The 23463-nt window shown below is 43.9% G+C and overlaps 1 protein-coding gene across 1 annotated transcript; it reads right to left on the bottom strand.

The window, feature by feature from the left end:
* Positions 1-2818: 2818 nt before the first annotated feature.
* Positions 2819-16366, bottom strand: PDCL3 (phosducin like 3). The gene is made up of 6 exons (XM_079792636.1): positions 16227-16366; positions 13977-14106; positions 11520-11610; positions 11106-11249; positions 9958-10166; positions 2819-7087 (listed from the first exon to the last, which is right to left on the bottom strand). Exons 1-6 carry the CDS (start codon positions 16230-16232, stop codon positions 6945-6947), a joined length of 723 nt encoding a protein of 240 aa, XP_079648762.1. The 5' UTR covers positions 16233-16366; the 3' UTR covers positions 2819-6944.
* Between the last annotated feature and the right edge of the window lie 7097 nt (positions 16367-23463).

The following is a 23463-nucleotide window of genomic DNA, read 5'->3' as shown; positions in this document are numbered from 1 at the left end:
AAGACTGATAGCAGAAATACAATTAGTGTCATTTACTGTCCACACCCTAGGTCAAATAAAGTTCAGGGGAACTAATAGTGGAAGGTTACCAGAGGCTTAATATTGTCGCAGAGGCTTGTTTCTCACCTGGAAATTACTCATGAAAGCATTTTATCCGTATTTGTGCTGATATTGGACCAGTTCAGGGAATGGTATTAGCTGCCACATTGAAGATGTTGGAGCAGAGCAGCCAATTTGGGTGCCAGAGCATTACGTGCATCACCACAATGGACCCAGAGAAGCTCCTTGTCACTTCATTCAAAAGACTGAGAGTTGCCCTGATGACAGCAAAACGGAAGAAGAAGAAAACTGAAGGCTACGCAAGGGACCAAGGTGCCAACATGGGGTCATCTGAAGAAGTTAACGACCAAAGCCCAGCAGATAGTAGAAAAGCAAGAAGTGAAGCTACTTCCTCAACCATGTTTCTGGCTATGCTAGCATTGGTTAGCTGCCCGACTTCTGTAAAATCTTGCGCAGCCAAGTCCGAGGACTCTGCGTAAATATATACCAACAGCAAAAGAAATTTCATTTAGTAGCTAAAAATGTTAACATGTCTGTAATTTGATTTCTCTCTTATTGCTGTGTTGCATTGGCATTGTTTTGTTATTATTTTAATAGTCAGAGCTTTGTTCTTGATATTTAAGTTTTACTTTTATTATAGTAGCTGGAATTACAACTAAAATACAGAAAAACTTCCTAAATAATCAGCAGAAAACTCCCAGGAGAGAACCCTGATACCTGAGGACCGAAAATGGAGACCGCATAGAGACTGATTTATTTTGTATATTGTATGGCTAAAAATAAGTAAATAAATAAATAAAAACAAAAAGTGAGTAAAATAATAATACAAATGATTAATAAAGCTCTGTCAATTAGAAGTTAAATATGTGAAGAACCAGCATATAAAAAAGCATAGCTATAGAAACAGGAGGAGGTTAGTGGTAATGAGGTGATCGGGGAGGGGAGAATGGGAAATACTGCTTAAAAGGTATAGGGCTTCCTTTTACAGTGATGAAAATGTTTAAGAATCAGAGAGCTAATGGTTGTACAACATTATTCAGATTCTAAAGCTACTGAGTTATATAGTTTAAAATGTTTTTTAATTTTTTGGTAATTTTCTTAAAAATATGTTTTTATTGATTTTAGATAGACAGAGAGAGGGAGATAAACATCAATATGAGAAACATTGATCAGCTGCCTCTTGTATGCACCCTAACGGAATTGAACACACAACCTGGGTATGTGCCCTGACCTGGGAATCAAACTGGCCACCTTTTGTTGCATGGGACAATGCTCAGTCAACTGAGTCACACCAGCCAGGACTAAAATGTTTATTTGTATTTTATGTATATTTTACCTCAGTTTTTAAAATGGCATGAATCTAGTATCACTGATTACAATCTATATATATAAAAGGCTAATATATGACAGGAGTTTGATCGCTTGCTATGATGTGTGCTGACCATCAGGGGCAGCGTGGAATGAAGGCAGGCCCCAGCTGGCAGCCAAAAGGCCCCAATCGGCCCTGATCGCTGGCCAGGCCTAGGGACCCTACCCATGCACGAATTTCATGCACCTGGCCTCTAGTAAAACATAATTAGGTTTCAGAATATAAAGTTAGTAACATTTCTAGTTAAATCTTTCCATTTCTGTAAGTACTTGCAAGTAAAGGCTTCTTAGTTATTTTACTAGAGGCCCGGTGCACAGATTCATGCACCAGTGGGGTCCCTCAGCCTGGCCTGTGGGGATCGGGCCGAAACTGGCAGTCCGACATCCCCCGAGGGGTTCCGGAGTGCAAGAGGGCACTCTGCAAAGTTGCTGTCCCTTGGCAGCTCCTGCATTGAGAATCTGCCCCCTGGTGGTCAGTGCATGTTATAGCTACAGGCCAGTTGGCCAGTCACTTAGGCTTTTATATGTATAGATACCTGCAGGAATATTAATGGGGGCTGAGGTTGGGAGTTTCTGGCCTTGGAGGCATGATTTCCCATGTTAATATGTTTTATTTTGAAATCTTCGGAGTCTGAACAAATTTCTAGGGATATTGTGCAGAAAGGAAATTATCATCTTCATTTAGTTAAGAGGCAGCTTATGGGTTGAGCTCCAAGGGGCTGTCACCTCCTGAATCTTATTCAACCCTCTTACATTTCTTTGTTTCTTTCCCTGACAGTCTAATACAGCTATGAGGGCTCAAATGCTAGGTAACCAACCTATATGTGCATGGCCCCAGAAGAGTCAAGTATTTCATTACAGTTGGTTGGCATTTCCTATGTGGCTCCTGCACATAGTAAGGAATATCCTCTGACACCTCCACAAAGCTTGTTAGTCACCTAGGAATACCTGAGATTTGGGCTGGAGGAAGTGCCCCTCATCTTTAGAGTTGAATGAGTTCAGACTCTCATTTATGAGGTAAAATGTTGCTCAGATTTTCAGAATGCAATTCCAAATGAAAAGCCAAACTAATTTTTTTCCCTCCTGTTCTTAGTTATCTCCACTCTTATCTTTAGCCTGGGTTCTCTCAACCATTTACATTTAGCTCCACCTCAAGGATTTTTTAAAAAAAAAAGCTGAAATAAAGTCACCCTCTTACCTTAAAACAGGGAGGTCTGAAATTCCAATGGAAACTCACCCAAGTTCACTTGATACAAAATGAGAAGTCCTCGGGCCCCTGCTGGTACCTAGAATGGGTCGGGGTCTACAAGATGGTCTTGGGTGGGCTTCTTTGGAATCCTGCCACACTACACCAAGTAAATGTTAATATAAGGAAAGTCCAAACCTGTACGACTTTTTATGAGTTTATTTGAGTCAAACTGATGACAATTGCCAGAAAGCAAAAATCTCAACAGACTGAGAAAATGCTCCAGAGAATGGAAGTTTTGCACCTCATTTTATACATTACAATCAAAGGATGAGGCATAAGGAGGGTTACATGAAACCCACTGGTGATAGATTAGGGAGGTGGGAGAAAGTAAAGTGGGGAAATCTCTGGGATTGCATAAAACAAATAGACACATACTTCTTTTACATTGGTGGGTATAGGATAATTAACAATTAACAACAACATTGATCGGTTTTGTGGTCTCTGCTCTGGTGTAGTAAGGGGTCCTGAAAAGGGGAAGTTACACTGACATTCCCAAGGTATGTTATCATAGATACAAAAAGATTAGACAGGCTTGGTTAAGGTAAAGACTGATCTTTGTAAAGGAAGATACAGGCTTAGGGCATGACTACTCGCCATGACTTGTTTAGTGAAGTTTTCATTTCAGACCATCTTTTGTGGTTACTTTCAGCCTCCGAGTTTGTAAGACCAGCCATGCAGGCATCCCCTGTGCTTGCCAGGTTTAGTATGGCCCCTTTTGCATCCATACCCCCTCCAAGTACCTAGTTCTTCACACACTGGAAATGGAAGTCCTAAATTCTAACTCATGAAGTTACTGGAAGGCAATGACGAAGTAGAGATAGGAATACAGATACTCTTCTGTTGGTCAAGCATTTTGAAAAGTGGGGAGTAGAAAGCTATGGTGACTGTTTGTTTTTGTTTGTTTTTTTGCGATGGCCTGGTGGCTTTATTGGGAAATGCTGCAGCTGCTACTAAGAGAAACCAGGATGGAAGTTACTCCTTTTGCAATAACAGAAGTCTACGAGGGCAGTCAGGAGCTGCGTTGTATTGGCCCCACAATGTCATCAGGAATGTTATGCTAAGTAGGCTGCAATCACATGGATGCTTTAGTCAGAAAGTAGAAGGGGATTAAGCCCAAAAGGGGCACATGCCAGTGTGCTTCTCTTATGAAACTTGTGCCCACCTCCCTCTGGCAATCTGTAGCTCCAAGGGAGGCTGGGAGTTTGATCCTTTAGCTGGTCCCGTTGCTGCTTGAGTGGAACTAGATAATTCTGGATACTTGGTAGGCAAATAGCAGTCTCTGCCACAGGACCCAAACACTCTTACTGCCTAACGCTGTGCATCTAGGGAGAGACTGAAATCAAGATGATTTATTGGAACAAAGTCCTAAAGACTATGGGAGAGGAGAGGGTCAAACAGAAGGAGAAGACAAGGATGGGCATGGGGTGGTGAGACCGAAAGCCAAGGGGAGTCCTTGTAGCACACAAGTGACAAGGTCTCCAGTGGAGTTGCTGAGTGGGGGGCAGTGTGCAGAGAGAGGGTAGAGGGCCTGCACCATCTGCTGTGTAAATGTGAACAGTATCAAGAATATGTGCTGAAAGCCACTTGTCAAAAGCCTGTATTTATGAGTAACAACTGATTTCCATAGCAGGACAAAATCACTTTCATCAGGACATGTTTCTAAAGTAGGAAACACAATCACAACATTTTAGCCTGTCTCATTTGAAAAGCACTTTGTCCAAATTTGTGCTTATTATATAAGAAAACTGGATTGAAAGCTGAAGGTAACAGATGACAACAAATTTAGGCACTGGTGACAGGGACACCCTTCTAAACCAGCGGTTGCCAACCGGTGGTCCGTGGATCACTGGTGGCCGCTGTTCTACACAGCCCTTTCACATTTCTCAGAAAGTACCTTTCCATCCCGTACTTTTCTGAAGTGCTCCTGACACTCCAGAAACCACCATGGGAGGGGCCTCTGCTGAAACAGTTGTCTGTACCCTTGACGAGTGAGAATGAAAACCTAGGTTTGCAATGAAGAAGGTGTACTCCATCTACTGACATCCTTTTTCTCTTCCACAAATAAGGAAAGTAAGAAAAAATACACTGTATTTGACCATAGTCTTAGTGTGTTTCAGTTTCCCCCGAAGACAGGCTCTGGGTCCCATTCTTATGTTTTCCCTGGTCGCTTTTCTGCTGTGGAATAGATGAACTCAATGCTCAAGAGCCAAGTTGTATCATTTCTGTCACATCACAAATGCTCCAAATGAAGGAATGGTGAATATTATAGGAAAGTCTCCCAGAATTATTAACCTGTAGCAATCTGCAGGTCAGGTTCTAAATCCCAATACTAATTTTAGGATAGAGATGCTTCTCTCTCTCTTTTTGGATGAGATTGGGCGCATTCAGTGGTGTGGCCATAGACGGTCTCTCTATCTTTTTGTATCAAGTTTGGTCAGCATGACTAAACAGCACCTAGGACAGTGATGGGCAACCTTTTGAGCTTGGTGTGTCAAACTTCGCCAAAAAACTGAGCAAAACTCAGGTAGTGTGTCACTTTGAGGAAAAAACTAACTCCAAGACTCTAGTCGCAATGTTTCATCCTCAGGAGCAGCAAATGTTTCATCCTCGGCATGCGGCCGCGTGTCATCAGAAATGGCTACGCATGTCAGTGCTGACACGCGTGTCATAGGTTCGCCATCACTGACCTAGGACCTAGGGCCCTGTGGCCAAATGGGGCTCATGAGCCAAATCCACAGGCAACTGAGCTTTAATTGACCATAAACTAAGTGTCTTAGTCTGGCCTGGAGGCAAGATGATGAGGCAGTTTACACACTCACATTGCTCCAAGTGGTACAGCAAACATTTAGAATCCCATCTGGTATAGGCGCCACCACTGTAGACACTGCTCACCTGCCCGCCAACATTCAAGCACAGTTCTCTCTTCTCCTGGGAGCCGCGTGAACTGTAGCCCTTAGGAGATGCAGTGCTCGAGCCTTCACCTGTGTTCCTCCCACAGCACTTCATTTCACTGTCAGCTCACACAGAAAACCTAAGAAAGCAGCTCTCCTTCAAGTGACAGACCTGCCAAGCTTGTATCAACCCTGCAATGAAAATTTCAGAAAAGATCCTTCAAGGTAAAACGTGACAGAGCGCTGGCTCTCATGTGTGTAGAAAAACCAATAATCACTAACACAGACAGTTCTGATGGATGGATGAATCAAAGCTACTTGTCATTTGTTGAATTACAGCAAAAATAATTTTTACAGTATAATCAGAAGGAACTCTGTGCCCTCTCTGATTCATATTTTTAAGATTCAAACCAGCATTAAATGCTACATCATTCAACACAAATATTAGGGAATAATATTTCCCCTAATTATTCTGTTATTGTTGATTTGTTAAGAAGTGATAAATGCTACGAGTATTGTAGGCAGGAAAATATCTTGATGCATTTTTTTATTAATTGAGATTCTGTTTATCTATGTGCAAGCTTATATGTTTATTTAAAAAAATTAAGGTAGCCTTTTGCAGTAATTGAGATTAGCTGACATCTCAACAGTTTGAGACAAAAAATTATTTTAACTGGAAAAAATATTTAACCCAAGTGGCAGTAAATTGAGATCTTTCAGTTATTGCTTTAAGAAGACAGTGTTTGTTTTTATAAAAATCATTGCATATTCTTCCAAACAGAATAAATACTAAGATTTTTTTCCTATCAATCATTCCTTTGAGCTATTACTCCTGTTGCTACCTTTATAAAAGAATAAATATAAACATTAATGTAACTGTAAAGCTTAGTTTGCAGTTTTTTGGGTGCAGGAGGCAGCCGATCAATGATTCTCTCTCATCATTGATGTTTCTATCTCTCTCTGTATATATTATTCACATTAAAACAAACTCCACATTCCTTTTTATGCAATGATATGTGAATAAATAGTGAATAGTTTTACAGCTTTCTTAAACCACAAGTGAGGAAAACAAAGACATCTGCCATACCAACAGCTGGTCTTTATTTTTTTAGAGAAAATGTTATTAATTTAAAAAGAGTTCTAAGAAATCCAATAGGATTCCCAGCAATGATTATTCCTGAGAACTATGATATTTGAAACATGATTATAAAAGACTAAAAAACAAAGGATTCATCCTACTTTTTCCTTTTAAAAAAAAATCCGGATCATCTGTCACATCAAGAAAGCTCAGGCCCGGCCGTTGTGGCTCAGTGGTTGAGCATCAACCCAGGAACCAAGAGGTCACCGGGCAGGGCAGGACAGTACCGCAGCACAGCTCAGTCATCCTCAGAATCGCTACCCCTGCTCATGGGGACGGAGCTGCGCACCGAGGACAGCAAGACGTCTTCAATTGGCTTCTTAGGGTTTTCCTCCAGGTCTGTCTTGATTGCTCCAGACTCAGACAATTTCCACTCCAACTCTAAGCAATAAAGAAAAAACAAATCACCTAAGTCAGACTGCACAGGGCTCTCACCAAGTCAGATGTTTTCTATGCAGAAACTACAATCAACATTTGATGACAATTTAATTTTAGTGCCATAATTACAAGGTACCTAGAAGAAAGGAAAAAATCGGACCTTGAAGAAGGAAAACAAAAATACTTTCAAACACTTTTCCAGACAATGAGATCAGATGAGATATTACATACATTGGGACCTATTTGGTAATTAAAAGAAGAGACTACACCTAAGTCTCCTAATAACTTTAGTTTCTCAGACTCCACAATTTCCCAGGAAAGAAATCAGCATGAAGCATTTAAAGGCAATTCTTTTCACAGTCCTGCTGGCTATCTGATCAATAAGTCCTATTTTAGTTAACAAAAGGAAATTCTTCAGCCTTATGTCCAATATCTCCCATCTATTAGAGTCAAAGGCTAAATGGGTGATGACATCTTTGAACTGATCATTTGTTCCAACTAATTAAAAAAAATTACCGCAAAATGAATGAGTGACTAATGCCTCAGTTACTATATTTCACTCTCTGATAATCAGTGAGCCCTTGTGAAGCAAAATCAGTAGAGGGTCCAGGCAGAATTAAGGGACTGGAGGAGAAAGTCCACAACAGCCTGGTTTAAAGCAATGCTCTGTTAATTAGGTCCTGCCATTAAAGTCAGACAACCAATTTTACTGAAGTCATAGTACTGTAAAGTGCTCATGGAGATGAACACCACCAGCATTTTCAGTTTTCTCAGTTAAATGTTACAAAAATTCAACCAATTTCTTAAAAAAAAAACACCAAAACACACAAAACCCAAGCTTAAGATTTCTGATTCTTGACTCAAAAATACATTAAATCCACACATACATTCATACATATATGCATGCTATATGCCTTTATGCACTGGAATAACTGATGTAACATACTGATGTGTATGTTTATACTTTTCCCAGTTGACTATCATATAGAGTTATATATGGTATATAGGAATATTACAAAGTAGTATGTAATCATATTTGAACATGTTTTTAAAGACTACTAAAGCATAGTTAGACAGGTTATTTCAATAAAGAGATTTTGACCTAGCAGGAAGCCCTCAGGCCTCAGTCTCTTTCACATTGTGTGTGTGTGTGTGTGTGTGTGTGTGTATACTCAGCCCAGCCTGGGCCCTTTCGCAGTCCGGGAGCCCTCGAGGGATATCCGACTGACGGCTTAGGCCCACTCCCTGCGGACATCCTTAGCGCACTGCCTCGGAGGCGGGAAAGGCTCCCACCACTGTCAGCCCAGCTTCTGGCTGAGCTGCGTTCCCCTGTGGGAGCACACTGACCACCAGGGGGCAGCTCCCGTGTTGAGTGTCTGCCCCCTGGTGGTCAGTACATGTCATAGTGACCAGTCCTTCTGCAGTTCGGTCGATTTGCACATTACACTTTTATTATATAGGATTTGACACCTCATGTTTAACAGGCAGAAAGGAATAAAAAGACATTGGTTACAAGTTAAGAGGAAGAATTAAATAGACTTAATTTAATTTAATTTAAAAGTTACTAAGACATTCAACTGAGAAAATATTTCTAGGGAGATGATTCACATATATGTGTATGTGTATAATACATATGTATGTGTGTGTGTGTGTATATATATATATATATATATATATATATATATATACACACACCAGTGACCTGGTGCATGGATTCGTGCACATTGAAAGGAAATTAATTAGAAGGTAGCAGTGGGACTGGGTGTGACGGGCCAGACACGCCCTGGAGTCAACCTCTCATGGTCTCTACCCCTGTCGGTCCCTCCCCCTGCCAGCCACACCTGGGTGGCGTCATGGCTCGAAGGGCATCTGTGGAATGAGCGGGGTGCCTCCAGTAGGTGGGGTCCCTCGGCCTTACCTGCAGGGATCAGGCCGAAACTGGCTCTCCGACATCCCCGGAGGAGTCTCAAAGTGTGAGAGGGCACTCTGCAAAGTTGCTGTAGTACAGAGTGTGGAATGCAAACACGAGTGTGCAGTAAACCAGATTTGGGGCCGACAGTGCCTCAGCAACAATATAACCCATGGCTGAAGGTGAAATCCGCAGCCCCACGAGGAATCAGGCTCCCTGCTCTCTGGTTTCAAGGTGCGTCACCCGAGAACCACCACTGCCAAACTACAGCTTGGCAGCTCCTGTGTTGAGCGTCTGCCCCTGGTGGTGTGTTTCACTGTGACTGGTCAGACACTTAGCATAACAGCTTTTTATCTATATCTATATCTATATCTATATCTATATCTATATCTATATCTATATCTATATCTATATATCTATGCATCTGTCCTAATACGTTCATGTGAATTAAACAAAAACAAATGATGTGATCTTGAGCTATAATTTAAAACATTCAACTATAAGGACAAAAAACATTAATATTAAATATATTTTAAAAGTCCACAAACCTTCTAATATGTTCAGGAAAAGTGACTCCAGGGCGTGTCTGGCCCGTCACACCCAGTCCCACTGCTACCTTCTAATTAATTTCCTTTCAATGTGCACGAATCCATGCACCAGGTCACTGGTATATATATATATATATATATGTATATATATATATATATATATGCACACACACATACATATGTATTATACACATACACATATATGTGAATCATCTCCCTAGAAATATTTTCTCAGTTGAATGTCTTAGTAACTTTTAAATTAAATTAAATGTCCTCTTTTCACTGAGAATCATTAGAGCTCAGTTATTCTGCCCCACTGACTAGTCTCAGATGAGAGATTAAATATGCTTCTTCCCATCTCTTCCATGCACTGGCCACCTCTCATGTGCCCTGGACCATCTCAAAGAGGCCCTTACCATCTATTGTCAGGTTCATGCCACCAAATACTAGAGGTCCAATAAATTGAGCCTTGATATCACCTTCAAGGTAAACAAATATTGTGGGCAGATTCCTATCAGGATAATTGGGGATGCAGGTTGTTGAAATGGCTTTGATAAATTTGACGTCAGGAAACTTCCTGGCAAGTCCACTGAAGTGCTGGTTTATCAGGGAACAGAGGGGAATCCTATAAAACAGAAATAGGAAACAATATTGAGAGGAAAACCCTACAAAGTAAAAATAGAAGCAGTTATGATTCTGCATTTACACAGAACAAAGCTCAACTAGCCTTCTGCCCTAAGTGAAAACTCACAAGAGGATCTGCTACTCCAGTCAAGATGAATTAACATTTTTAAAAAAACATTCTGTGGCTTAGTGGTTGAGTGTCGACATATGAATGAGGAGGTCACCTTCAATTCCCAGTCAGGGCGCATGCCCAGTTGTGGGCTCGATCCCCAGTGGGAGGCGTGCAGCCGATCAATGATTCTCTCTCATCACTGATGTTTCTATCTCTCTCTCCCTCTCCCTTCTTCCCTGAAATCAATAAAAAAATATATTTAAAAGAGCCACAAACCTTCTAATATGTTCAGGAAAAGTGAAGAACTCAAAATCCAAAATCCAAATTAATATTCCGAAATGTAAGTCGGAAAAACAGTATCAATGTAAAAGATAATTGTTATGCCCTTCTCCATGACAGAATATTCAAGATTCAGAATGTGTAAAATACGTCAGAAAGTATTTCCTGCTCTGAGGACAGGCCTGGAGGTGAGAAACATGGAGGACCATTGCACCACTCACTGTGGACAATCATTACCAAGGCACCTTGCCACCTATGAGTGATTCATACATGGGATTACGAAAAGCCAGGGTTTCTCTAGAGGAATAAATAACTTAGGAGTTTATTTTCAATAAAAGTAAAGTCTCTATTGTTACACCATAACAAAGGCATCTGTGTTAGTCACAAATATTAATTTGAAAATCTTAAGACAAAAATTAGGCATTAAGGTTTGGGCAAATCAGCCACAAAAAAATGTAAGATAAAACAACCTCCAATGTGGAATAAACCCAAGATGTTCAAGATATAAATTCAAATGAGCACCGAAAGACAAAGCATAAGCTCACTCACCCTTGTTTGTAAAGGTGCAAGATCACCCACAAGCCCTCTCCGGCTTTGGTAACTTCCTGAACATAATCCTTTCCTGAGATCTCCAAAACTTCTCCAAATTTATTCCTCAGCTGAGCTGCTTTCAATTCAGCCAGTCTCTGCTGCCTGCACAACAAGGAGGAGTGAGTTATCTTACACACACACACACACACACACGTACACACATGTATATCTTTCACACACCAACCTTCATAAAGGTCCAGGTTTATTTATTTGCCACATGGCAAAAGTCTAAGACCTGTTTGCTGAAATCTGAAATATTATTATTTAATTATGGTCTTTTCCAAATGTGATCTCAGTCAAAAAATTCATTTTTCAAATGACACACATTTTAGTGCCACACAAAAAAAAACAGTCCCTCTGGGTGGCACTAACCTGTACATTTCAATAGCTCGTTCATCTTCCTCATTAAATTCATCTTCATTATCCTCCAATTCTTCCAGAGTCATATCTTCATATGTTTTCACTGAATGTAATTAAGTTAGCAAAACCAAAAAATTTAAAGGACAAACATGCATTTTGTTTTTTTCCTTTACTTTTCTCCTAAAGATGTGCATGCAACACCCAAGACTCCCAGCCCATCAAAACCAGGATGCAAAGTACTTCAGGTATCACACTAGTAAAAATAAGTTGGGGTGTTTTAAAAAGAGAACTAGTGTGTTGGTATCTACAGGCTTGACTCTTTCCTACACACCACAGTAAGGACATGAATGAGAGGTTTCCCAAGTTTATAACTCACCTGGCAGAGCAAGCCCATACACTAGTGGGTGGTGTATCACAGTCCTCCTGTCTCCCAGGAGATGGAAGGAGACCAGTGGGTGTCCTCCCACAGTGAGCACACCCTTCCTAGAGTTACAGGGATTATCACAGGCTCTTGATATTTCCAGGCCGCTCTATCTTTTCTTTTAAGAAAATGCTATAACATTTGTATTTTGTTTTTATTTCCATAAACACTCTTGCTTTTTACCATCAAAGTGGGCTTTTGTCCCTGACACCCACTCCATCACAACAAAGAACTGCTTTTATGAAGGTCAACAATGATCTTCATTTCTTGACTGAGCAGCATGTGATCCAACCCATCACTGCCTCCTCTGTGAAAGACTGCCCTCTGCTGGCTTCCAGGACACCTACGCTCTGCTCTCCTCCCACCCCTAAGACTGCCCTCCTTTGGACTCTTTGCTGGTTTGATCCCTTTTCTTCTTTATCCATAGCCACTCCCTTGTTGATAGTATCTCATGGCTTGCAGTATGCTGACAACTCCCAAATTTATGCCTCCAGCCCCTATTTTCTGATTTGGAGAAAAACATACCCAACATCCCACTTAGCATCTCTATTTGTCTAATAAGAAATCTCAAAGTTACTATGTCCAAAACAGACTTCCTGATCTCACCTCCAAACCTGCTCTCTCCAAGCTTTCCTCAGCTCAGTTGGGGTCACTCCATCCTTCTGGTGGCTCAAGCCCAAAGCCTTGTAGTCATCCTAGACTTATTCTCTCACACCCCTCATAGGATCAATCCATCAGCAAGTCCTGTTGGCCCTACCTGACCACTTCTCACCATTTCTACCACCACCACCACGCTGGTCCAAGCCAACGGCCTCTTGCCTGAATTACTGCAGTAGTTTACAGACTAGTCTCATACTTCCTGCCTTGCCCCCCACTGTCCATGCTCAGGAAGGCAGCCACAGGATGGTGCTGCCAACATGAAGGACACATGTCACTCCTTTGCTGAAACATAAAACTCCAATGACTTCCAACTCACTACATAAAATCAAGATCCTTACTAAGTGGTTTGACCCCTAGTTACCTCTCCTAACTTACTACTCTTCTCTCCTAATCGTATTGGCTTCCTTGCAGATTCTCCAACATACTTTTCACTAAACTAGCTGTTTACCTCCCTCAGGTCTACCCAAGTGTCATTCCTAGTGAGGTGCTCTCTGACCCTATCCTGAATTATACTCAACTCTCCTCCAACCCTTTCAAGGCCCTTTCACTGCCTTCTTTTCCTGTGTTCATTATGTATTGTTCATTGTCTGTCTCTCACTACAGTGTAAGTTCCACAAGGACAGGGGTTTTTGTCTGGCCTGTGCACGGTTAAAGCCCCCTGTCCAGAAAAACACACGGCACACAGTAATCGTTCAATAACCACTCGCTGGATACATACTTTGCAACAAGACCTTCTCTAAATTAGCTCTAATATGTAAATGGGATTCTGTGTCAGTAGTTCGCAGACTCTAGTGTGAGTCAGAAATCCTTTGAGGCACTTGCTTAAAATGCACATTCTTAGGCCTCACCTCCCCACTCCTGAGACTCCGATTCAGTAGGAACTGAGTGTTTACAAGCACCCCAAGGATTCCAATTCAGGTAGTAGAGCTACCTTTGAGAAAACCCCTCTCTCAGCTCCCACACATTGTAAACATCTTATGCTTCCCCAAATTAAGTTATTTAAATATTTTCAATCAAGGCACAAAGAGAATAAAGTATAAGCTCAGAATTATACAAACACTATAAACTTTGAGCAGATTTCCATGACATGATCCCAAGTGAATCGCAGATGAGAACGTCAAGTTTAAGATTGTCATGCGCTCATCTGACACACACAAGGAACTGTGGAAACGAAGGGAGCCTTGAAGTCCCCTAATTCTACGGCCCAGGAAGACAAAGGTAGAGACATGCTATGACCTGCTTGCGGTCCCACAGCATTAATTCGGGCACCTCAATCCCTGGCTCCCAACTCTTGCTCAGAGGATCCTTCCACCAAAGCAGTTAGAGGCTTAGAAAGTCGTTTCCTACCCAGGCAGACACAGAACAGACAGTAATAAAAGCCAGCTCACCAACTGACTGCTGAAGCACTCGCTGCTCTTCCTCTTCTGCCTCCTTTTCCAGTTCCTTCAAACCTTCCTTTGCGGGCAAGATGCCCTTTTTGCGTAAGATGTCATTCCACTCAGTGTCTGCATTGGGGTCCTAGAATAGGGGACCAAGGATACATATACTATGAGTGCAAAGTCCACTAAGGAGGGTGCCATGTCGGGCAAGGGGTCAAATGGGAAAGGAAAGGTGGTGGGAAGAAAAATTCAAATTATGTTTCTGAGAAAGTGTCAAAAGACGCAGAAGCCCTGTTTCTTTCTTCCTGTCCTCCCCCCCACCCATCACTGAGGGGTATAAAACAGGATATGATGTGCAGATCAACATCAAAGCTGAAACCAAGGCTCTGACCTGACTTTTATCCAATATTCTTATTAATGACTTAGAGTGATTCATTCAACAGATATTTACTGAGCAAGTACTATATGTAAATTATTGCAATAGTAGGGAAGAGTGGTGAATACCAGTGCCATCTATTTTACAGTCGAGAGGAAGAGACAGGCATCAAACAATTAAATACACAATCACAGACTTATTACAAACTGTAGCAAGTGCAATGGCCAACAGGCTGCTGACCTAGAATTACGAGGGCCTGCATTCCACAGGTTGGGTAAAGACGGTCCCTCAGAAGAGGTGACATTTAACCATATCTGGAGGGTGAGAAGGAATCAGACATGAGAACTTAGGAAATTACATTCCAGGCAGAGGGATCAGCATGTTCAAAGGGCCAAAGAGCAGCGATACTGAGCATCTACAAGTCCTTCGGCTGCAGGAGAAGCACGAGGAGAGCCTGATGCTAGGCTGACAAACTCTCTAACAGCCAAACCTGAGAGGAAGAGTTGAGATCCACAGAATAGCTCACAATGGCTAACACCTGATGAGTGTTGGGCGCTGGATACTTTTCTAAGCCCTTTAATTGTATCTGCTTAATTCATATTAACAAGCCTAGGAGACACAGCATTTAGGAAGCCATTGCCATGCTGGTACCAGTCCAATTTACCAGGCAAATGTCAGTAGGATAAATCTCAAAGTGGGCTCTTAGCTCCAGAACCCAATGGTTCAAACACTGGCTTTGCACAGCTTGGCAGGGACACTTGCTAATGGATCTGGTTTGAAATGTGTAATCAAGGAGCGCTGTGGAAAGGGCATTGGGATAACCAGGCTTCAGCCCACTTCACGTCGAGGTTTAGCTGAGATACAGCAAAAGAAAAATGAACAGAATCCTTTCAACTGGGTGGTCAGGGAAGGCCTCTGAAGAGGTGACATTTTTAAGGAGGGGCCTGAAGGATAAAGAATGCAAAGGAGCCATGAAGCCTGGAGCTTCCTCACCAGCATTTAAGAGTGTCTGGTCTGTGGCAGACACGCTGCAATTGCAGAGGATTATCCTCTCCAGCCTCAAGGCCTCTAGCCCCAACCAAACCCACACGAACTTCATTCCCATTTTCCACTGAGCCAGAAACCATCTAATCAGAATTCCTGCCCACAGCGAGGGCTGGAAGGCAGCAGAATGACCTTTGGGGGAGCGTCCTTGACGACTTAGTTGTCACAGATTTTTGCTCATAAAAGCATCCATTTTCATTGTGTTTTCATTCATTTTCTTTCACTTTCCTTTGGGTTTTAGTCAAATTCCAGAGACAATAAAAGGACAATACAAGAGGATCTTGTTTTAAGACGGAAAGTAACTGAGCATAGGGGCTCTTCGGGCTGAGTTCTGAAAGCCAGGAGAGCCCCCTCAACCTGAACACCAACGTTAGGGGAAAGAGTGTAACGAACCCCTCCCCCATCTCTAAGTGGAGTCAGGAACAGGGGTTCCACCGCTGCTTTATATTATGGGACCCCCCAGGAGGGACCCTTCACTTCTCCAAGCCTCAGTTTCCCGATCCGTGCAAAGGGTCCATAACACACCTGCTCAGGTGCTCAGTAAGGGAGTTAATGGGTAAGAAGTAACTGCCGGGTGGGATACGACCTCAAAGAGAGGTAGCCCCAAAGAACGGAGATTTGGGGGTGGGATACACCGAGGTGGAGACGCCCAGCCGGCAGGAACACGCCCGCCCTCCCGCACTGCGCCTGCGCCGGGCCTGGACCAGCGAGCGTACCCCGTGCCAGTGGCCTGTGGCGCTCCCCGCTGGCCCGGACGGGACAGTCCGCCGTCGGCGCGGACCTAGCGGGGTACACGAGCAACCGCAGCCCCCAGGCCTCGCGCCCCTTGGCTTGCTCACCTGCATCTTGTCTCAAATATCTTAAGCCAGGCCGACCAACGCGCCCGATCCCTCAGTTCTCTTCTGCGCATGCGCGCAGCTGTCGCCCGGCCTCTTCTCCCAGCTCAGCTCTCGCCCCGCCCACCGGGAGTGAGCTGGACAGAGCCTGGGAGGAAGCGAGGCCTCTGAGTCTGCGCGTGCTCCTCAAGAAACCAGCGCAGAAGCTGTGCTCACACGCGAGACACGAGACATCTACCTTCTGGCTGTGCTGCAAGTCACGTGACCCGGAGCCAACCCTGAGCGCTACCTTATTAGGGCTGTTCTTCGGCCCTGGAGCTGTGGGCTGGGTGGAGGAGACTCTAGCTCTAGACCTAAATGTGCAAAAGAAGTCTAAACTCAGCCCTAGAAGTCAGAAATAGAAATGTTTCAGTGATGCAGTGTTATAATAAAAAACGATACAGGCTCACCTGGAGTTAAACCTATCATTTCAGCGTCGGATAAGGCAATTCATTTATAAGACATTTATTGAGAGCCTGCTTTGTACCAGGTACTATTTTAGGCTCTACGAATTCAGCAGTGATCACAACAGACAAAACCAGAAAGTCAATCCATATTTGCACCAATGTTTAGCCTTATATGGGCACACTGGAGGCACTGAGTAAAAATCAGCAGAGTCTGAATTGTAAAGTGCAGGTGCTAGGCCCCAGGCTTCCGCCTACAAAAGTCCAACGAATTTGAGTTAAAGAATCAATATCCCTCCTTGGACACTTGGGCTGGTGTTGCCCGTCTTTGAGATTTTCTCTGCCCTCCTCCCCCTGGGCAGAACCTAAGCCATGGAGGCTCTGATGCCAGAGCTGGAGGGAAGGGTGAGGAATTCACTCTTGACTGACTACCCCACCTGGATTCTCTTTATTGACCAGGAGCTGTGTGTGTGCTGGTGGTGAGGCAAGGTAGGGGTGGGAGTGGTGCTGGAAAGTGGTCCCATACCAGGATGCGGCCACTCCTAAGTATGTCCCCGGTATGGATCTTCTGTGGCACAGATCCAAAGAGGATGAGATCTGAAATTCACTGGTTGCCATCTTCATCCCTAGGAAGGTGGGGAAGATGGAAGCTGTCATTCATCTGTTGAGCCCATGAGGGCTTCTCTACAGAGCTATGGTGGAAAGGGAGGTTTTATTCTTCAACTAGTGGCCTGGTGCATGAAATTCATGCATTGGGAGGGGGGTAGTGTCCCTCAGCCCAGCCTGCACCCTCTCCAACCTGGGATCCCTCTCACAATCCGGGACTGATGGCTCTTAACCGCTCATCTGCCTGCCTGCCTGCCTGCCTGATTGCCCCTAACCACTCTGCCTGCCGGCCTGATCAACCCCAACTACCCTCCCCCTCGCTTCTGGCCTGATAACCCCTAACTGCCCGCCCCTGCCGGACTGATTGCCCCCAACTGACCCCCTGCCGGCCTGCTCATCCCCAACTGCTCCCCCTCACTGGCCTGCTTGCCCCCAAATGCCCCCCCCCCCCCACCAGCCTACTTGCCCCAACTGCCCCCCTGCTGGCCTGCTCACCCCAACTGCCCATCCCTCACCAGCCTGCTCACCCCCAACTGCCTCCCCTCCCCCCATGGCCTGATTGCCTCTAAGTGCCTCTGCCTCAGCCCTGCCACCATGGCTTTGTCCGGAAGGTCTCCAGAAGGTCTCCTGGTCTAATTAGCATATTATTCTTTTATTAGTATAGATGGTTGCTGAGCTCACTGGAACAGTTAGTTCTTCAACAAGGCAGAGCTGTGGGGAGATGGATGCAGTCCCTAGCTTCCACTGTTCCAACTAAGTTTCCATAGATTTTGTTGAATTGATGTTTCTCAACCTGTTTAAACCTTTTGATTAATCTCTAAAGATTTTGAATGGTTGTCTTTATTAATCTCCACCAGTTTAATGGTTTCTCTGAACACCTCATGCTACCATTCTGGAGGTCCTACCTGGGGTAATTTGTTACATACCAACAGATAAACTAATACAATAGCCAAGCAAAGTTGGATAACTGAAATTAAGACAAACAACCAGTTACATGGAGAGCAGGGAAGGCATTTCAAGCAGGAGAAACAAAAAGTGTAAAAGTATGGAAGGTGGAAGCAATGAGGAAGAGCTGAGTTAGAGAAGTGGTTCTCAAAATATGGTCCTTGCATCAGCATCATCTGTATCACCTGAGAACTTGCTGACATTATGAATTCTTGGGCGCCTACTCCAGACCTATTGAATCAGAATCTCTAGGGACAGAGAACTGCAACCTGGGTTTCAGCAAGTCCTACAGATGTTTCTGAAGCACATTAAAGTTTGAGAACCACTGGGATATGAGTTCTGTTAGTCGTGGTTGCCCTCCATTGGATTCTGTTAGTCGTGGTTGCCCTCCAAGAACTCTTCCCCTCTTCTTCTAAATCTAAGGCAGCAGACTGTGGTGAGACAGAACCACCTAGCTATGAACTATGAACTACAGCCCAAGTGTGGTCTTGTGGTTGATTTCTCCCCAAGGGAGGGAAGTGGTGTTTGCCATTTTCAGGCCCAGGACTTAAAATATTATGCTGGAGCACAGATTGGGGGCAACCCAGATTTAATAATGTGGGGTATAGTGAAGCAATTATTTTCAAGGTCCTTTCCTTCTGAACAGCTCAAAGAATAGAGGTGCTCTACTGGCCTGGGTCATTCACATTGAGACTCCAAGTAATACATCAGCTATAACAGCTGGGCTCTTAATGTGTCCAAACTCTCAATGGTTTTCCTTTTTTTTTTTTTTTAAGAAATGAGAGAAGAGGAGCTAATAAGTACTTCCTCTTAGTGAATGCTTTATGGCCTTAGTAGAGAAAACAGTTCCCCAATACCAGTCACATGAAGCTGATCATGCCACAGCAAGCAGATGCTCACCCTACTTCTGCTGGGAATAAATAATCTCTGATTTTAGTTTGTATTTTATTTGGTTCTAATTGTTTCAATGAACCACCCTACAGTTGTCCTACACATGCCACCTTAGTCTTTGCAGAATTTTGCTCCTGTGTGTGGTTGATGGTCATAGCTGTAGAGGGAAATGTGGACATTAGGTTTAGTATGATTTAAAAGGGAATATTTAAACGTGGCTAAATCCAGTTAACTGAAAGAGCTAAAACTTGTTTGGGTCTGAAAGAATGAAAATAAGCTCGGATTGAAAAAGAGCAAAAGCAGCCCTGCTATTACCCAGGCTGGGAGGACAGTCAGATAAAGCCAAATGCGAAGTTCACAGAGAACAGCCTTTCTCCCAAGGTCTGGCTGCAGCTGTGAAATGCCATAACAATGCTCACTTTGAATGACCACTGCTTTCTTACCAATGATGCCCCAGACCTGCTTTATCTCACCCATCTTTTACTAGGGATTCCCAAATGCTGAGCCACCCTTGCTCATTATGCCACCCAAGCCCTAGTTAGTCTCCACTTCTCATAATTCTGTCTTGGCAGCTGCAACCAGTACAGCATTGATCCTCACTTCCTTTGGACTTTCCTGGATCCTTCAGCAGGAGCTTGACCTTACAAGTCTCCCCTTTTACTGAGAAGCACGTCATGGCTCTTCTGGAGTGCCTCCCTCATGGCATCAGGTCAATAAATCAGATTCTGTCAGATTTCAGGCTTGTCCTTAGTGATTTTTGTCTGATTAAGCTTAAAGAGAAAGAAAATGGTCCTTAATCTGTATTTGGGGGAGGAGGATGGTAGTGTTTGTTTGCTTATATTTGACTTGATTACCAATTTTAGATCCCAGGTCACAGAAAGGAACCCAGAGGACTGGCCACCATGAAATTGTCAATGATTACTTCTTATCACATTTCAAATCAGTCCCTTCTTCTGCCTTCCCATGATCATTAGATGTTTTCTTGTAAAAGACCCACCCAGAGATCTAACATTATCAGTCATGAATCAAGCATGACAACCTTTCATTTAATAGACTTACAATCTCTAAAGTTATTAACAACTAGAGGCCCAATGCATGAAAATTCGTGCAAGAGTAGGCCTTCCTTCCCCCGGCTGCTGGCACTGGCTTCCCTCCGGCACCCGAGACCCAGGCTGCTTCCCTCCTCTGGTTACCCACAGGCACCCGGGATCCAGGCTGGCTTCCCTCAGGCCACCCACAGGCACCTGGGACCCGGGCTGGCTTCCCTCTGGCCCCGGCTTTGTTAGGAAAGACGTTCAGAATGACATCCGGAAGACGTCTGGTCTAATTAGCATATTACCCTTTTATATTATAGATACCAGCATCCTCCACCTAAGGAACTTGCAGTGAGGTTGGGGAGAGAACCAGTGGGCAGCCAGAGGGAAGAGATGAAAAGCTCTGTCAATGAGGAGGTCAAGAACTCCAAGCCCAGAGTGTCAGACAGATGTCCACAGGGGCTTTGACGCCAACCTGAATGACACAGGACAGGAGGTGGAGAGGAGGACCACGAACAAATTATCAAAACCCTCGAGGGAAGAGAAAGTGCAGCCAGGATGTCTGTAGATGACAGCACTGAGGAAGAGTAGGATGACTTAGCCAGAAGAAAGGAGCCGTCAAGAAATGTGGAGTTTTAGGGGAGGATGGAGGACAATTGGCCTGGAATATTTAAGGCAGTGAGGAGAGTCTCTCTTCAAGGTGTCCTGGAATACCTGGTGTGCTAGACACTGAGCAGCCTCTCCCAACTTTACCCCCTAGCACATCACAGCATCAGCACTTTACTGAAGGATCCCTTCCTCTTCCTCAACATTGAATTCTGTTAGTCGTGGTTGCCCTCCAAGAACTCTTCCCCTCTTCTTCTAAATCTAAGGCAGCAGACTGTGGTGAGACAGAACCACCTAGCTATGAACTATGAACTACAGCCCAAGTGTGGTCTTGTGGTTGATTTCTCCCCAAGGGAGGGAAGTGGTGTTTGCCATTTCCAGGCCCAGGACTTAAAACATTATGCTGGAGCACAGATTGGGGGCAACCCAGATTTAATAATGTGGGGTATAGTGAAGCAATTATTTTCAAGGTCCTTTCCTTCTGAACAGCTCAAAGAATAGAGGTGCTCTACTGGCCTGGGTCATTCACATCGAGACTCCAAGTAAAACAAGTCCCATTACCAAATGTCCCTGTTTTCTTGCTGAGTGGGAAGGGACCTTATCCCCTGATAAAAAGATACATTTTGCAATGCTGTCCATTGCTTAAGTGACAATCAAGGATAAAATTACTCTCCTGTGGCTTTTCTTCCCACAAATGCTCCTGGCTCTTCTTTACCTAGTTGAGGTCATGGTGAGTTTTTCCCAGGGAATAGTGATAAATGGTAGCTCTTCCCTTGGCCACATTTTCTTCTGAGTCTGTGCCATGACCTTCACGGCTAGGTTCAGGATCTGAAGGAGAGGCCAATGCACAAATGAAAATGCTATACAAGAAATATGAATTTAGAAGGCATTAGGGGCCAGGTGGAGCCTCTTTCTTAAAGAGACACACCCACCTTTGGCCTGGTTTGCTTTTTATTTACTTGAATACACATTTTCCCTTTAGCAATGCATATAGGCATATCAAAGGTAAAGTTTGGTAAACAATGTAAGGATTATCAGGTTAGGAAATTGTCTTTTTAAAAATATATATATTTTATTGATTTTTTACAGAGAGGAAGAGAGAAGGATAGAGAGTTAGAAACATCAATCAGCTGCCTCTTGCACACCCCCTACTGGGGATGTGCCCGCAACCAAGGTACATGCCCTTGACTGGAATCGAACCTGGGACCCTTGAGTCCGTAGGCCGATGCTCTATCCACTGAGCCAAACCGGTTTCGGCAGGAAATTGTCTTGAGCCATTGAACCCACAACAGGGCAATTTTATGATGATTTTCAGCCCTGCTGAATACCAAAGTCCTTTGGCCTTCCAATGTTTTTTTTTGTTTGTTTGTTTTTGTTTTTGTTTTGCATTTTTATGCTAACTGCTGTTTGCTTTAGCCTCCAGCAAATCTGTAGCCACATGGTCTACTGCTCAGCTGCCCAGTGCCCAGCATTCTTACAGCTTCCATGCAGTGAATGTCTCTTCTCCTGGGCTCTGCTTTATTACAGCAATTCCCTACATCCATTTCATCAAGGTCTGAAAGACGAAGTGTGTAAATAAAGTAAATTCTACTGCCTGTTCCTTTAGGGTTTCTATTGATTGTGACTTATTCTCTTGAAGCAAATTGATGGTTTAATATTAAGCTGAAATACCAGGAGTCAGCAAAGAGATCAGAGAATTGAGCAAAAAATAAAATTGTCCAAAGTGGAATTTGCCAGCTCTTCAAAGGGGTTTGTTTGGTCCAGGCATATTTGTTCTTTCAGGTAGTGAGATACACAAGATACTAGTAAATACCTTCATAAAGACTAAGAAAACCGGAGTGTCTAAACATGTTGAATTAGAAAAGAACCTGGAATCCAAGCAGAGGAGGGGAAGGGTCCCTGCTTAACTTCCCCCATTTATCCAGATGCCTCTTTAGCCCCCGATCAGGCACTGCCCTGCATTGCTTGGTTGGGGTGAACTCTTACTTCCCTCTGACCTGGCACTGGGTACATCATCTCTACCTAACAAGTCAAGGCTCAGGCGGCAGGGCTTGCAGCTTTGATTTCATGTACAGTCAACAGTGTACCCTTATCCCATTCCACTGCTGCCCCCAGCCAAAAGCTAACTGTCCCTGGGAGACAGCTTGTGCTGGTGAAGAGCCACAGATATTGGGGTCAGTTGCGCCGGGGGTTTGAATTGTGACCCTGACATTTAGTGAAAGACCTTGGGCAAGTATTTGATTTCTTTGAGTGTCATTTTTCTTGCGCCCTAAGGATAACACTTATACTACAGTAGAGACTGACCAGCTTATTCACCAAATCTGCCTCTCTTCTTCCAGGCCACACAGCAAGGTGACATTTCCAGCCTCCTTTCCTGTCAGACATGGTCATATGACTGAATTATACTAAAAGGAAAGGCCTGGCCCATAAAATCCTCGCTCCTGACAGTATCTTCTCTTTCCCCATCCAATCAGTGTCTAGAGAGGGTGGGGAGGTCATTGAGCCCATCCTGGGCAGAGCCTACAATGTAGAAAGGAACTTGGACTCTGAACTAAACTAGGAGCACTTGCAGTGGACCATGTGAGAGCTGAATGGATTGACCTGTGGCAAGTGTGTCACTCTTTGGAAATGTGGCCTCTAGGAGCCCCTGCAGCAACCTCCACGGTGGCTCCGGAGCCCATCCTCGGGCTGTTACTCTACGTGCCCATCCGGTCC

The sequence above is a fragment of the Cnephaeus nilssonii genome (assembly GCF_951640355.1).
Source record: "Cnephaeus nilssonii genome assembly, chromosome: 15".
Lineage (NCBI taxonomy): Eukaryota > Metazoa > Chordata > Mammalia > Chiroptera > Vespertilionidae > Cnephaeus > Cnephaeus nilssonii.
This window is presented reverse-complemented; position numbering and strand designations above follow the sequence as displayed.